The 17,744-nt window shown below is 34.3% G+C and overlaps 1 protein-coding gene across 11 annotated transcripts in view; it reads right to left on the bottom strand.

Annotated features, from left to right (window-relative positions):
- Nucleotides 1–17,744, bottom strand: part of PHF14 (PHD finger protein 14) — a 199,081-nt gene that overhangs the window by 84,594 nt on the left and 96,743 nt on the right. The window contains exon 17 of one of the 11 annotated variants that reach the window (XM_024990997.2): nt 1,446–17,107. The exons of the other annotated variants lie outside the window; for them this stretch is intronic. Coding sequence (XP_024846765.1) covers nt 17,098–17,107 — 10 coding nt within the window. The 3' untranslated portion in view covers nt 1,446–17,097. Of the gene's footprint in view, nt 1–1,445; nt 17,108–17,744 lie in introns of those variants that run through there. 11 annotated transcript variants of the gene reach the window in all.

The raw sequence follows: 17,744 nt of genomic DNA, 5'->3' as shown, positions 1-17,744 counted from the left end.
AGTCCAATGCTGTACAAGTGTTACAAACTATATTTTAGTAAATTACTTTCCTTTTCTCAGCATGTTTCCACAGGGCAAAAAAGTTTTACGTGGGACAACTTTATGACTTCATTCCCAACAGAAATGTGCCCTCTCAAAGTTAACAGGCATTGATCTTTAGACCAGTGAGCCTATAAAATCAGCTCTAATAATACACATTTAAGTGACAATAAAAAGTAGGATACTTTCTGGTTACATGTAATAGGTAAGGTCTATGTAATTACTAAACAAAGCTGCCCTGATTTACTGACATGTCATTTCTGACCAAGAGTTACTAGGAAGAAAAAAGGAGAGGGGAGGACAAATGGACAAAAAAAATTAACTTGAAAGAATAAAAACACTGCTTTAAAGATATAATAGAACTAAATGATTTGTGTATCACAGTTAACATAAAATGTAAAGGGGTAATAGTCATGTTACTAAAAAAAATTTAACTTATTTATTTTGAAAACAGATTCCTATAATAGAATTCAGTGCTTGGTCACTCTTCCCCTACATTCCCATCCTAAACTTTGGTTTCTTTTTAATGAAAAAAAGGAGTCAGCAAAACAAAATGCCACCATTAAATCATTCTGCAACATTTTGTGTCAAAAATGTAATGGGAAATGCACACATCAAGGGAAAGGTTACTGTTCTTCCAGAACATCTTTTCACTTGGTTCACGGCTCATCCTTCTACATAACCGTGCAGGCACTGCTGACGGTTTTCTCTCTCGGTTTAATGTGGCATTTGAAGGATTATGGCATTTTCAGAAACCACAGTGCAGTGATTTTAGTGGTTATCTGACTGAAAGTGATACTGCGACTCAGAATAACTGCGCTGTTTATGTGCAGTGGTAAAAGTCAGCTACCAACTCTTTTCACATTATCAACCTAGTTCCTGATTGCGTATTTTCTTAATAATACACGAGGTCAGTCTAGAAACTAAAGCCAGAATTAGAGAAAACTCCATTTAAATGGGAGCCTGCTGTATACAGGCATACTATATTTAATTTTAAATATTATTAACTGCATTGTTATAGAAAGAGTTAATTCAGCAATTGGTTAATCTTAACTCATTTCAGTTTAGGATAAATGTAACTGAAACTGTTTCACAAAAAGGGTTAAAATAAACAATTAAAAGGAATATTCTTAGAAATTAAAATGAAAAGAAATCATATATCATACATGTAAATCAATTAAGAACTATAAAGATACAGTAAATGAGATATGCTATAAATACCCAGGTAATATTTTAATCTACTAATATTTGAATACATTACTTATATTAATATATTTAAAGTATATTTTAAAAGCTCAATCTATAATATTTTATTTTATAGAATTAAGAAAATAAAAAACTTTCCAAAGTAAACAGTTTCTACTATAAACTATTTCTCACAAATCTACATCTAAATTAGTAAAAAATGAAAAGTGGCTGCCTTAAAATTAATTCATATGCTCTGGTAAGCTATGAGCTATAAAATATATAATTGACAACAAAATTAGAAAAATAATATGGATTAATACGATAAAAAAAATAGCATTGTTGGTAGGAGGTTTGTGCTGTAAATTGTTCAAAATCGCAGACTGCGGGGTATTTTTCATTTCTGAATTTCCTTCTCTTATCCTTTAGTCTATGATATAATGAAATCACAGAACGTGAAAATTAAAAGGTATCTTCAAATATATCTAACACATTGCTTAATTTATAAATGAGATAGATGGTTTCCAGAAAAGCTGTCTGCATCCTCAAGGTGACACAGTCTTCAAACTCTCAGTTTTAGTCCTATACCCTCCACCATCATTTTGCCTGGTTAGTTATCTAATGAAGTTTTCAAGTGAGGTTCATTTTTTGAGCCTATTAAGATAAACATTCAATGTACTATCACTGCCAAAGAGAGACTGTCCTTAATAAGCAAGAAAATTATATTCCTGGCTTTCCTAATCAATAATTTCTTCATATATGTTAACAGCATTATGTGGAAAATTAGAGCTGTAATAATGACATATACCACATCTAAATAATAAGTGAATACGGTGAAATAAGGGAAAAATGAGGTTTGATAACTTACTTTTATCCTTATTCAAAAAACAGAGATATAAATATGAAAACATTTGTTCAAATACAACAATGTTATAGCTAATACACACACATTCACATATGTACATTTTAAAACCTGAACAAGATCACCCTAAGGTTAAAGAATTCTGAGGTTATGTATTTCTGAGATTTAAGTCTCAGTTTTATGTATGCTAAAGAATCAACTAAATGATGCAAAACTTCCCAAGTGGGGAACAAATTAACATTTATTTTACAAAGATTCTGAAATGACAACGTTCTTATTTGCTCACTGAATTTCAAGGGACCACAATTCTTCGTCTACTAACTTGTATTGTTCTATTCATTTAAATAATCTCTCTTCTCAAAAACAAAACCCTCAGATCACAGGTAATTAAAAGGCTGACTACAACAGAGGTAAATCTGTCTTTCAAATTTAATCTACCAAATGCAAATATACTGCACTTGTGATCTTTTTTTTTTTTTTTTTCCACAACTGGTGGTTAATACAAATACTCACCTCTCTAAAATTTCACATCATTGTGCCTATAAACTCAAGATTTCTTCAGTCTATTATTAGAATGATGCTGTTGTATTCTTCAAGACAACACAGAGGGACTACAAAAGCATTTAGTAAACAGATGACCACAATTAAAATGACGAGTGACCAAAATGGTAAAGATAAGATGCATCACACATTTTCACAAACAGCAGCTTCAATTAATATATGCAACATTATGTATGCGATTTAAGTATGTACACATATACCATTTTAATGTGTATACATATAACATAAATACAATGTAAATATATTCATATACCCTTCAACCTGAAAGTTATTTGTAAAAGATGTAACTTGCCCCTGAAAAAAGGATAGAGCATATTTTCTTAAAAACAAAAGTCCCAGAGATAAACATCTACAAAGGTCACATTTATTGAGTCCTATGCCTCTCATTTAATATAAAGTGCAAATGAAGAATATGACATCTAAAGTTAAAAACAAAAAGTAGTAATTTTAATAAATCCTTTTAATATCAAAGAAAATCAAATAGAATAGTTGGAAGAATAAAGATTACAGCACTAGTCTCAAAGAACATCAAATTTAATTAAAAAAAAAAAACAAAATTTGAAACATCAGATATGATCCCAAAAGGGATGTCATCATTTAGCCTGAAACAAATACATTTATCAAAGACAAGTTTTATTCTACCAGGGAGCTGAAATGTAAATTTATGTTGAGTCTGTATGAGCTAAGAGCACAGACTGTTTGAATCTGAATGTCAGTTTCACTACTTTCTTTTGGGAAGTTATTTATGCCTTAGTTGCCCCAACAATTCAATGGAAGCAATAGTACTGCTCACCTTATAGGGTAGCTTTAAGGATTGAATGATTCAACATGTACATATATATATATGGTATCTGGTCCATATAAGCATTATATAAATGGTTTATTACAGTTGTTTGCATATATAGGGTATTTACAATTCCCTAATTATTGTGCCAAGCCATTTACTTCTATTTATCTCAATTAATCCTCCAACAACCTCTGGGTTAGGTACTATTGACTATGGTTATTTTACAGATAAAGAAACCAAACCACAGAGAACATAAAGGCAGAATTCCCAAATAACAGAAACAAGTTTTAAATCAGGTGGCTGGCTATAAATACCCATTTTTAATTGGTCATTATACTGAAGTGGGTTGCCATTGCCTTCTCCAATATAAAACTGTTTCCCAAAATGTAGAAAGACTCTGAAATTTAATAACATTTAGGCTTTTCACATAAATTTATCAGGTTTGCTTTAAAAATATCCAATGTAAAATATCATGCTGAAGAAGGAATAAAATGGGATAAGTTTTTCACATACAAGATTCACTTTAATTAGAAGTATCTATTTCATTAAATTCTTTTGTTAAAGAAGAAACATATTCAATGACAGGTGTTCAAGATGGTATGGCAGGCTTTATTTAGGACCATCATGACAGATTTAGGAACCACTGCATTGGGATTTTATACTGGGGCAGAAAGACTGGGCCAAACTCTGAATCCAGTATGGCCAAGACGGAATTTATAGAAAAAGTACATGGTGGGGATCAATAGATAGAAAATTAATAAGTGGAAATATCAGTGCTAAGGGGGTTTTGGCTAAACTGACCTGAAAGAATTTTTTCTTAAGATATGCCTGGGTGATCAGAATGGTAGAGACTGAGGAACCGGATCAGATACCTAGGGTGATCAGACATCAAGGGTGAGAGGTTCTGCTTAAACTGACTGAGCAGGGTTCCTGCTAAAACTGGACATTATAAGGAAACATACAGATGAACTTCGGAGAAAGTACAGTAACCTGACTAAAGTTTGTTCCAGCAAAGAATCTTTATTGCCTTTAGCACATTAAAAAAATTTTTTTGCAGGAAAAACAACAAAAACTAATTTTATTTAATCAAACACATGTAAAAATAATATTAAGATTAAAAAATGGATTAGGAAAGGAATAGGCTATGCAGAACAAGTGACAAGAGAATATTTGCAGTGGTTTTCTGAGGGTGAGGGTGAGCGTGGGATATGGGATACATGGCATATGGCATCTTCCTCCAACCAGGGATCAAACCCATGACACCTGCATTTGGAGTGCAGAGTCTTAACCACTGGACCACTGGGGAAGCCCATAAGAGTAATATGAAGATGAAAAAAATGGATCAGGAAAGTAACAGGCTATGAAGAACCAGTGACAAGAGAATATTTGCAGGAGTTGTCTGAGGGCAGGGTGGGAGCTAGGCTTGACAGTAAATAAGCAGAGCACTTTTTGAGGTAATGCAAAATTTTCTAAAATGGCACTCTATTGATAGCTGAACAGTTCTATGCATTTATTAAAAATTGTAACAGTCTACATATAAAATGGCTGAATTTGTACAGTATGAAAATTAAATCTCAATATAGTTATTTTTAAAAAGAAAAAATATTTGCTCTTTATCAAAGGAAGTAGGCTGTACCAAGGGAACTGACTTATTTTCCAGTCTCTTTAGCTAAATGAGAGAAAAGTCAACAAGAATAACTTCCACTCTAAGAGACTTACTCAAAAAATATATATATTCTACATAGTTACAGGATAGTCTAGAAAGAGATTCTGAAAGTATGTGTTTACAGGAGATCCTGTGAGGGAATGTAATTTAGTATAGGTTTGGGAACTCGTAACATCACATATGATTATCAGAGGTAGTCTGTTAGAGCTCAGAGATGATATAGCCTGACATCTTTTCTATTCAAATAAAAAAACAGAGACCCTCTGAGATTCAGCAACTTGCTAGAATTGGTAAGAGACAAGCTTGGACTAACTAAGGTCTAATTCTCAGTGAAGTAATCATAGTCAATCAGAAATCCTTATTTACCTATGCTTTTTGTTGTTTGCTACAAGTATATACTATTTTACAGTTTGTTTTTAATAAGTAAAAATGAAAAAACAAATCAATTAAGACCTAAAGAAAAGTCTTTGTTCTCAAAGAGATGACAGTATTTCAGTGTATAAGGCTGAAATGCATATAGACTTAGCAGTGTATCAGTAAATAATTTAACAAAAATTTACTTGATTAATTTTCTGTGCTATATTGTAGAAGACTATGAGAATCATCATGAATAAATGGAAGGCCTCACTTAATCTAGTGAAAAAGTAATTCATAGATAATTTCCAAGGAATTGGATAATAGCATGATGTGGGATTTTATGTGGATCCCAAGATCAATCAAAGTAAGAAAAACATCATTATGGGATCATATACGTCTGGAAGGATACACGAAAGAAGTAAATACCGAGACCTAGTCTTAGAAGAAAGAGAATATGATCTGAAATTGTATAGGAAGCAGGGAAGTCTCAAGCAAACAGTTGTAGTGCCCATCCAAAAGATCAGCACACTCAAGAAAAGAAGCACTGACAACGGAAATAAAATCAATAAATTGCTTGAAAAACACAGCTTACCATAACTAAGGTAAGACAAAAGAAAAAGTTTTCAATAGCTCTATTATCTAAATATTTTAAAAATTGAGGGACTTCCCTGGTGGTCTAGTGGTTAAGACTCTGTCCTTCCAATGGAGTGGGTGTGGGTTCAATCTCTAGTTGGGTTACTAAGACCCCCACAAGCTGCATGGGGCAGTCAAGAAATAAAAAGTAATGATAAATAAGTAAAGATTTTTTAATATGAAATTAATTACCAAAAACGTCCCAACAAAGAAAATTCTAGTCCAGAATGGGAGAAAATAATAGCAAATGAAACAACTGACAAAGGATTAATCTCCAAAATACACAAGCAGCTCATTCAACTCAATACCAGAAAAACAAACAACCCAATTAAAAAGTGGGCAGAGACCTAAACAGACATTTCTCCAAGGAAGATATACAGATGGCCAATAAACACATGAAAAGATACTTAACGCTGCTCATTATAGAAATGCAAATCAATATACAATGAGGTATATCACCTCCTACCAATCAGAATGGCCACCATCAAAAAAATCTACAAATAATAAATGCTAGGGAGGGTGTATAGAAAACGGAACCTTCTTGTACTGTTGGTGGGAATGTAAATTGATACAGCCATATCAATGTAAATTGATATGAATACAGTATAGAGATTCCCTAAAAAACTAGGAATAAACTACCATATGACCCAACAATCACACTACTGGGCATATACCCTGAGGAAACCATAACTGGAAAAGGCACACACACTCCAATGTTCACTGCAGCACTATTTACAATAACTAGGACATGGAAGCAAACTAGATGTCCATCAACAAATGAATGGATAAATAAGCTGTAGTACATATATACAATAGAGTATTAGTCATAAAAAGGAACACATCAGTTCTAAAGCAAAGGATGAACCTAGAGCCTATTATAAAGAGTGAAATAAGTCAGAAAAACAAATATTGTACATTAGCATATATATATGGAATCTAGACAGACAGTACTGATGAACCTATCTGCAACTCAGCAATGGAGACACAGACCTAGACAACGGACTTGTGGCCACAGCTGAGGAAGGAGAGGGGGGATGAACGGAGAGAGTAGCCTGGAAAATCCCATGGACAGAGGAGCCTGGTGGGCTGCCGTCTATGGGGTCGCACAGAGTCGGATACGACTGAAGTGACTTAGCAGCAGCGGCACCGAAACATGTACCTTACCATATGCAAAACAGATAGCCAGTGGGAATTTGCTGCATGACACAGGGCACTCAAACCCAGTGTTCTGTGACAATGAAGCTGGTAAGATGGGATGGAAGGTGGCAGGGAGGCTCAAGAAGGAGGGGACGTGGGACATATGTACACCTATCGTTGATTCATGTTGATGTATGGCAGAAACCAACACAATACTGTAAAAGCAATTATTCTCCAATTAAAATTAAATTTAAAAAGAAAGAAAGAAAGAAAACTCTGGTCCAGATGGTTACATTTGAGGAATTCAATGAAAATTCAATGAAGAAATAAAAATCAATCAATAAATACTTAAAAAAAATAGAATACTTTCTAACATCTTCTAGAAGGCCAGTATAACCTGAAAAACAAAATCTGATAAAGACTTAGGAAAAGAAATTGTAAGAATAATATTTACATGAATGAATAGAGACACAAAACCCTTATCAAAATACTAGCAAATGAAATCCAAATATATAGCCCAGGAGGGCCTTATCCCAGGATTGTAAAGTTGATACAACTTTTGAGGTCTCCATCTGTGAAGGATGGAAAAGCTAGACGGAAACACTGCTTGTGTACCTACTTGTGCCAAGATCTCCTTATTGAGAGGTCTTAACACTTCTAGCCACTGACTCTGTATTTTTCCATTTCCTAGCCCTTTCCCTTCTTCTTCACTCCAGTCCCTGGGTCCATTAAACAGCAAAAGCCTTCTGATTTTAACCATAATGATCAGCTTGGCTTCTGATCCTGACTGACTACCTCAACACCAGGCAGCTCTCAACATCTGCATAAACAGGTTTTTTTTTTTTTTAAACCTTATTTAATAATTTCTTATACAATAGCATCAAAAACATTAAATACTTAGGAATACATTTAATAATAAACATGTAAGACTTCTACAATGCAAACTATAAAAACATTGATGAAAAAATAATGGATATCTGAAAATCTGAACAAATGTAAAGATATACCTAGTTCATGCATCAGGAAACAATGCTGTTAATGCTTCCCAATATTAATGCTCCCCAAATTCATCCACATATTCAACACAAAACTAATCAAAATCCCAGTAGGCTTCTTTTGAAACACTGTGGTTAAATATATGTAAGATTTACCATTTTAACTGTTTTTAACTGTACATTTCAGACACACTAAGTATATTCACACTGTTGTGCAAGCATCACCACCATTTATCACTTTACACAATTTAAACTCAGTACCTATTCAAACACTAACTCCCCAGTCACCCTGCTCCTGGCAACCATGACCCCACTTTCTGTCTCTATGAATTGGACTACTCTTAAGAATCCCATATTAAGTAGAATGATACAACATTTGTCCTTTTTTGACTGGCTTATTTCAGTCAGCATGAAAGTCTTCAGTGTTCATTCATGTTATAGCATATATCAGAATTTCCTTCCTTTTTATAGTTGAAATATATCCTGAGGGCTTCCCTGGTGGCTCAGTGGTAAAGAATCCACCAGCCAATGCAGGAGACGTAGGTTCGATCCCTGGATCAGGAAGATCCCCTGGAGAAGGAAATGGCAACCCACTTCAGTATTCTTGCCTGGGAAACACCATGAACAGAGAAGCCTGGTGGGCTAGAGTCCGTGGCATCGCAAAAAGTGACTTGACTTAGTGACTAAACAATAACAACATGTATATATCATATTTTTTTTATCCATTCATCTATTAATGGACACTTGGTTTGTTTCCACCATTTGACTACTACTAATAATGCTGCCAGGCTTCCCTGGTAGCTCAGCTGGTGAAGAAGCTGCCTGCAATGCAGGAGACTCTCGTTCAATTTCTGGGTCGGGAAGATACCCTAGAGAAGGCATAGACTGCCCACTCTGGTATTCTTGGGCTTTGCTGGTGGCTCAGTCGGTAAAGAATCTACCTGCAACGCAGGAGACCTGGGTTGGGAAGATCCCCTGGAGGAAGGCATTGCAACACACTCCAGTATTCTTGCCTGAAGAATCCCCATGGACAGAGGAGCCTGTAGGGCTGCAGTCCATGGGGTCACAAAGAGTCAGACACGACTGAGCGACTAAGCACACAGCAATAATGCTGCCATGAATATGAATGTATAATATCTCTTTAAGCTCCTGCTTTCAATTCTTTGGGGTATACACTCTCTAGAAGTGAAATTTCTTTTTCTCCACATCCTCCTCCAAACTTGTTATCTTCTATTTTTGTTTGTTTGATAATAGTCATTCTACTGGGTTTGAAGCAGTATCTCATTGTGGTTTTGCTTTGAATTTCACTAATGATTAATGTATAGCATCTTTTCATATGCTTAATAACTGGAGAATTTCTTTGGAAAAATGTCTGTTCAAGTCTTTTGCTCATTTTTAATCAGTTTTTTTCATTGTTGTAAATGATTTGTTGTTCTTTTTACACTCTTGATATCAATCTCTCATTGGATGCATGATTTGCAAATATTTTCTCACACTTTGTTGGCTGCCTTTTCACTCTGTTGGTAATTTCCTTTGACACAGACATTTCTAATTTTGAATGAAGTCTAAAATGTATATTTTTGTTGTTGTTGCTAGCCTGTGCTTTTTTTGGTATCATATCCAGGCTTTCTTCCTTTTAATAAAAATGGAAAGCTCTTTCTGACACTCATATGAAAATGCAAAGGATCCCAAATAACAAATAAGCTTACGATAAGACCTCAATAATCCAGACATTAGTACTGGCCTAGAAATATGTACATAGCTTGATGGAACAGAATACAAAGTCTAGAAACTGACCCTCATTTAAAAAGTCAATTAATATTTAACAATGAAACCAAAGCAACTTAATGTAGAAAGGAAATGCTTGCTAGAAATTTCTTAGAAAATTGGTGCTAGAAAACTAGAAATCCACATGGGATAATAAACAAACCTTCCTTAACTATACCTGAAGTTAAACAAAAATTAACTTCAGATGAACCACACAATCTCAGTATAAAAGATAAATCATAAAGCTTTTAGAAGAACACAAAGATAATTTTTGTGACCTGGACCTAAGCAAAGACTTCTGAGATAGGACACAAAGGCATTAATCATAAAATAAAAAGTTGCTAAACTGAACTTAGTAAAATTAGTAATTTCTGTTCTCTAATACCATTAAAAAATGAATAAGCAGGCCATAGATAAAGATTGTATGTCTGAAAAACATGTATTTGCAAAATAGAGTATATTAAAAACTCATATAAACTCAATACTAAACATACAACCCAATTTTTTTTTTTAATGAGCAAAATAATTAGCTCACAAAGGAAGATATACAAACAGCCAGTGAGCATATAAAAATGTGCTCAACATTATTATACATCAGAGTAATGCAAACTAAAACCACAGTGCCATTCCCTCACACATTCATTAAAAAGGCTGAAATCAAATAAAACTAAACATGCCATTTATATGTTCTACAAGAGGTAACTTCTAGGGGAAAGAAATGCAATGGTTGCCTTTGAGAAGAGGGAATGACTAGGAAAGGGCACAGCTCTTGAGAGTGAAAAAAACTGTTCTACATCTTAATAGAAATGGGGGTTACATAAGCGCATCATAAAAATTTTTATTACATGCTTTTCTTAAAATTCACCAATTTATTCATTTAACATTTATGCATTTCACTGTTTGTAACTTTAACCACACACACACACATACACAAGCAACTACTGAACTTAATAGATTTATTTTTGCAGTGGTTGGGGCTGGCAATTCTGAAACTACTTCCTATATATTCTAAGCTTGAGCAAATAGGAAAATATATTGTCCTGAAACCTAAACTAGATAAGACAATTTATGAATACATTTTTATATTTCTATGAAATATTTCTGTGAAATATTTCAATTTTTATAGAAATGTTCCTATGAAACTGTTTCATCTCGTTTCATCATTAATTCAGAATTTACAACCTTTGGGCAGCTTAATTATTGTTTCTCTAAGTAGTTTACAGAGTCTGGATTTAAAAACACTGAACAAATCACATGTAACTAGACTTCTATAAGATACAGCCATTTTTCCTACTTGAATTTTAATGTCTGTTGTTTACATCAAAATTATTAAGATCATATTTTGTCAAAATATTTTTAAAAATATATCAGATAGGGTGACACATAATGAAACTTTAAATAGTTGCAATGTTTGCATTTTTCCTACTTATCTTTGATTAAAGTGAAAGTTGCCCAGTCGTGTCCGACTCTTTGCGACCCCATGGACTATAGCCTGCTAGGCTCCTCTGTCCATGGAACTTTCCAGGCAAGAATACTGGGGGGGTTGCCATTAACTTCTCCAATCTTTGATTACAAATAGAAAGAAAAATATCTTTGTTAATCAGTGCTCAGGCTAATTTCTTTATACATTCTAGCATTATTCATATATTAAATGCTGGCATTCTTATAGAGTTTTAATTCTGGTATTAAGCTGATTGCATTTTTTTAAGTTAAAAATAAGTAACCAATCTTCAAAAATTATAATAAACTTTCAAAACTAAAGTAGACCTCACTAGGTTTTTTTTTAATACAAAAAGCTTAAAAATCAATTGTTAAACAAAATGAAAATTTAGAAATATTTTCTCAAAATATGGATATAATGATGTTAAACTCTCCAGAATATGACAGAAGTTTCTGAATTCTATTCAATTTTAATTTTACTTATGCATTAGGTGATGTTGTTTGGTATTCATATCAGAATTCCTTGAAAATCTGTTTCTATAAACTATTTCTTATTATGGTTATTCAAAAAGTAAAAGTTTTTTAAGCAGTTAAAAAATCTAAGAAAAGGAAATTTCAAGTCATAATTGTACTCTTCTGTTTAAATTTTCAAATAATTGCAAGTGCTTCATTAGTTTGTATTTAGAATGCTACACTTACCTTCCCTTTTGATGAGAATCTTGTTAAAGAATTAGCACATTTCCTCAGGCTATGAGTTATAGGAAGTCTATATGTCTTTCAACATCTTGATATGCTACTTTATCCTTGCCTTTTATGTAAAATTAGATTTTTATATCAGATTTTTGATAATATTTTAAGCCTATTTTATATTAAAAATAAAAATTAGAAAGATTTAATATATGGCCAATGATTCTGTAACGCAACCTCCTATGAAGTGTGTAAGCCATCAACTACCACAGGGAGGCGCTCTTTGCTCAGTGACTTGGAGTAAGAAGAGGGGAGCTATAAGGATATGTAAAACAGAGACTGTGCCTTCTAGATGGCCATACTTGCTAGACAGCCAAGTCAAGTAATATTACAGCACTAACAGCAGTGAACTTCAAGAAGAGATATATCACACAGGACATCAGGGTGACATGAGGGGATACATTTTACTACATATAATTGAAAGAAATATTAGATCTCCAAGCTTTGGAAACAATCCTTTAGAACACAGCAATTTGTACTACACCAATCACTGACTCAGGGTTATAAAACAAAACAAAACATTAAAACCTATCCTTGAAACTGTTGGTAAAAATAAGGAACAGAAACAGAAAATTAACCAGAAATGTCTTTGTGCAGGAAATGTTTTTAATAATTTGAAATTTATTAGAAGAAAAATCATTTTACAATTTGTTTCTAATTTATAAATATCCAAATAATATACATTTGCACCATCACTTGACATTCCTACATAAATACGCAAATTTTATCATTAAGACTGATCACTGTGTGATAAACTACATAAGAAATAATAAATTAGAAAGTGTATAATCAAAATAAATCATGCTGAATATTTTAGTCAGTCAGTTTAGTCGCTCAGTAGTGTCCGACTCTTTGTGACCCCAAGGACTGCAGCACGCCAGGCTTCCCCCATCAACAACTCCTGGAGTTTCCTCAAACTCATGTCCATTGAGTCAGTGATGCCATCCAACCATCTCATCCTCTGTCGTCCCCTTCACCTCCCACCTTCAATCTTTCCCAGCATGAAGGTCTTTTCAAATGAGTCAGCTATTCACATCAGGTGGCCAAAGTACTGGAGTTTCAGCTTCAGCATCAGTCCTTCCAAAGAATACTCAGGACTGATTTCCAATAGGATGGACTGGTTGGATCTCCTTGCAGTCCAAGGGACTCTCAAGAGTCTTCTCCAACACCACAGTTCAAAAGTATCAATTCTTCGGCGCTCAGCTTTCTTCACAGTCCAACTCTCACATCCATACATGACTACTGGAAAAACCATAGCCTTGACTAGACGACCTTTGTTGGCAAAGTAATGTTTCTGCTTTTTAATATGCTGTCTAGGCTGCTCATGACTTTTCTCCCAAGGAGTAAGCATCTTTTAATTTCATGGCTGCAGTCACCATCTGCAGTGATTTTGGAGCCCAAGAAAGTAAAGTCTGTCACTGTTTCCACTCTTTCTCCATCTATTTGCCGTGAAGTGATGGGACCAGATGCCATGATCTTCATTTTCTGAATGTTGAGTTTTAAGCCAACTTTTTCACTATCCTCTTTCACTTTCATCAAGAGGCTCTTTAGTTCTTCTTCACTTTCTGTCATAAGGGTGGTGTCACCTGCATATCTGAGGTTATTCATATTTCTCCCAGCAATCTTGATTCCAGCTTGTGCTTCTTCCAGCCCAGAGTTTCTCATGATGTACTCTGCATATAACTTAAATAAGCAAGGTGACAATATACAGCCTTTACATACTCCTTTTCCTATTTGGAACCAATCTGTTATTCCATGTCCAGTTCTAACTGTTGCTTCCTGTCTTGCATACAGATTTCTCAAGAGGCAGGTCAGGTGGTCTGATATTCCCATCTCTTTCAGAATTTTCCACAGTTTACTGTGATCCACACAGTCAACGGCTTAGCACAGTCAATAAAGCAGAAATAGATAGGAGATACCCCACGCCCAAGGTCAGGAGGGGCGGCTGCACTTGCTGGACCAGCAGTGAGGAGATACCCCACATCCAAGGGCAAAGCAGAAGCCCCAGCAAGATGGTAGGAGGGGTGAATATGCATTTAGAATCAAACCCCATTCCCGCCAGTGACACTCAGAGGGCTCAAACAAACCGTATGTGCACTAGGACCCAGGGACCCCACAGAGACTAAGACAGAACTGTGAGCGTCTGCTGTGGAGGTCCCGGTCAGTGGTGGTCTGCTGCAGGGACAGGGGCTCTGGGTGCAGCAGACTTGGGTATGGCATAAGCCCTCTTGGAGGAGGTTGTCATTAACCCCACCATAGAGCTGCCAGGACTGGGAAATAGACTCTCGGAGGGCACAACAGAAACCTGTGCACCAGGACCCAGAAGAAAGGAGCAGTGACCCCACAGGAGACTGCCCCAGACTTGCCCGTGGGTGTCTGGGTATCTCTGGCAGAGGCGTGGGTCAGGTGGCCTGCTGCGGGGTTGGGGGCACTGAGTGTAGCTGTACATGCAATGGATCTTTTGAGGGAGGCCAACTCTACCTTCATTGCCTCCATCACAGTTTGGCCCCAGGTAAACAGCAGGGAGGGAACAGAGTTCCACCCATCAACAGAAAATTGGATTAAAGATTTACTGAGCCCTGCCAATCAGAACAAGACCCAGTTTCCCCCTCAGTCAGTCTCTCCCATCAGGAAGCTTCCATAAGCCTCTTATCCTTATTGAGGGCAGACAGACTGAAAACCACAATCACAGAAAACTAACCAATCTAATCACATGGACCACAGCCTTGTCTAACTCAATGAAACTATGAGCCAGGCCATGTAGGGCCACCCAAGACAGACAGGTCGTGGTGGGGAGTTCTAACAAAATGTGGTCCACTGCAGAAGGGAATGGCAAACCACTTCAGCATTCTTGCCTTGAGAACCCCATGAAAAGTATGAAATATTTTAGGCAATCTATCAAATGTAATCAATTATTCTTAAGAGAAATGAAACTTAGTTTTATTTTTTTTAAGTACTTTAAAACAATCTATTAGTATTTAAAGTGATCTTACATTCTGTGAACATAGAGTTATAAATAAGATCTGCTCTTAGTCTAACCGAATCTCTGGGGAATAAAACACCCCTTACTATGACCCAGGCAATCTATAAACCTCCAACAAGCTAAAACAGGAAAGGTAATTATAAATTGAAAAATCTGAATTATCACAGAGACCAATATTTGAAATAATTGATAAATATGAATTTGTGTTTGTATTCCTAGTAACTTAGAATGACATCAAATTGTTTTGAGGATGGCACTCAGAAGCTAGATGTTTAAAATGCCAAATAAATAAAAGTGCTAATAACAGTGTTAACAGACCAAATAAACATCCTAACCTTGTAACCAAAATGGTTCAATACCTATATAATTTGCCATATACTCAAATAAGGAAGAGCATATAGTAAACAGTTAATGGTATAGACTTAGCTATAAAAATAAAACACCTGCACAGTTCACTTCCTACCCTCAATGCTTCTAAGTAATGGCCACAATACAAGATAAAACTAAAGATGTTATTTAAGAGGACTAATGGATTTTAAGGATCTTAGTTTTAGGAGACCTTTTTCCTCTCTCCTATCTCCCATTAAGCAATAAAATGTGTCCCACTGAGTTTAAAATTTGAAGCCTAAAATTTTGGTCTTATTCCTAACTTGATAGTTTGATAAAGATGTGTAGAGAACAAAAGCCAACCTACCTCTAAAATCTATCTTTTGAAAATAAAATATGTTCAAGAAGAATAATCACTTTATTTCTACTTTTACATTAATATATCAACTAACATTTCAAATTTGTGATTCCTAGTCCTTTACCTAAAGCACAGAAAAAAACCACTGCTCTTTAGCGACATGAAAGTAATCCTCCTTTATTAAGTCTTTTAAACATTTTATCATATACTGAGTGAACAATTTGTTCTAGGAACAAATTAGAATACTAAATGTTTTTAAATTAATTCAGCAAAGAATAATCGGTCACTCCTCATATGGCAAAGTCACTCATTTGCCACGCATTTACTGAGAATTAAATGTCCCAGGAACTGAGGAAGCAAAACCAAGTAAGATATCACTAAGAGCTCAAAAGTACCTCCAACAAGGAACATTCAGAGCAAAAAGATAAATATCCCCAAAGACCTCATAATTTGAAGACAGTTTCAATTTGCCCTTTAGCATTTAACTGCACTAAATAACACAGAGAAATATATTTTCAATAGGAAACTTTCCAGTTAAATTTTAATTAAGTTTAAAAAGTAGATGGCAAAAAAGGAAGAACTATTTTTTTTAATCAATATAATAATGTAAACCCATTTTTCATCCTTAAGACACTGATAACTTTCATATTTCCCATGTTTAGAAGAAACAGTTGGTCAAATCATTTTAGGGACCATGTTTCAACAAATTCAAATTTTTTGTCTCCCTTATTGCAAGAATAATCATATACAAAAACAGGACAAGCACACTCTCTAAAAGGTAAAAAAATATGCATTAGTATTATTAATGTAACATATTTACCAACTAGAACCCTTATTTCAGAGCACACATACATGTATTCTTTGAATTACTAAGTATTAATAATACCACTTCCCTACTATCTTATACAGAATAACTCATAAAGCTTATAAAGCATGATTGTGATCATGTACAAGAGAGGAAAAAACCAAGACAAAGAAATTCTAAATTACTTGTCAAAGACCTGAGAAAACTTAAAAGGCAAAACAGAAAATCACATTTGGAACCTACTATTACAGGTAACTGACAAATTGAATGCAACTTTCTCATGATATTAAAAAAAAATACATGTAAATTAACATATACATATTTACAAATAATTGAAAAAGCCAGGAACATCATAAGAATTTTTTATATAGCCTGAATTACATAGAGAAGTGTGGTTTCAAAATCAAAGCTGCTAAACAGCCGATTCCAGTGAGTCATGTACATTAGTTCAGAGGAACCTGAGAAAATACAGTATATTCAATATAATATTAATAATTAAATTATGACCCAAGAAGTTTGATTTTATAAGAAGACTTAATAAACATATATAATAAGTATTATGATCAAGCACTGAAATATATCTTCAGGGAAAAAAAGGTTAATTAAAATGTCTTAAAAGTAAAGTTAAAAAAATAGCATGTGTACATAATATTTAAGATGCAACTTAATCATAAAAGTGTGGGTTTTGGGGAGAGGGGTTTGCAAACAATAATGGTACCATTACAAAATAAAAGAGATCTTAGGGGAAATGGTAGATATTGGCTTATAAGCATACCTCTTGAAACACATGAAATTCTACATAAAATTCTTCTTTAACCCAAGAGCAATGTGTTTAAACTAAATGTGTGTGTGTGTGTGTGTGTGTATAAAATGTAGATAAAATATATATGTATTTTTAAAGAACAATCACATCATAACTATAAAACATTTTATGGTGAGGCTTTATATCCAGCTTATTTTGTTCTCAGAACATTATTAATATATAATGTTTATAAAACATTTAATTCCCTCTTCATTACCTCTAAAATCTTTGCAGAAAATCTGATATTATCTTGTTAACAAGGCAAAACTAGGGAGGAAAATTTGTATATCCAT

Source organism: Bos taurus, chromosome 4 (genome assembly GCF_002263795.3).
Source record: "Bos taurus isolate L1 Dominette 01449 registration number 42190680 breed Hereford chromosome 4, ARS-UCD2.0, whole genome shotgun sequence".
Lineage (NCBI taxonomy): Eukaryota > Metazoa > Chordata > Mammalia > Artiodactyla > Bovidae > Bos > Bos taurus.
Note: the sequence above shows the minus strand (reverse complement) of the source record. Positions and strands in the feature narration are given on the sequence as shown.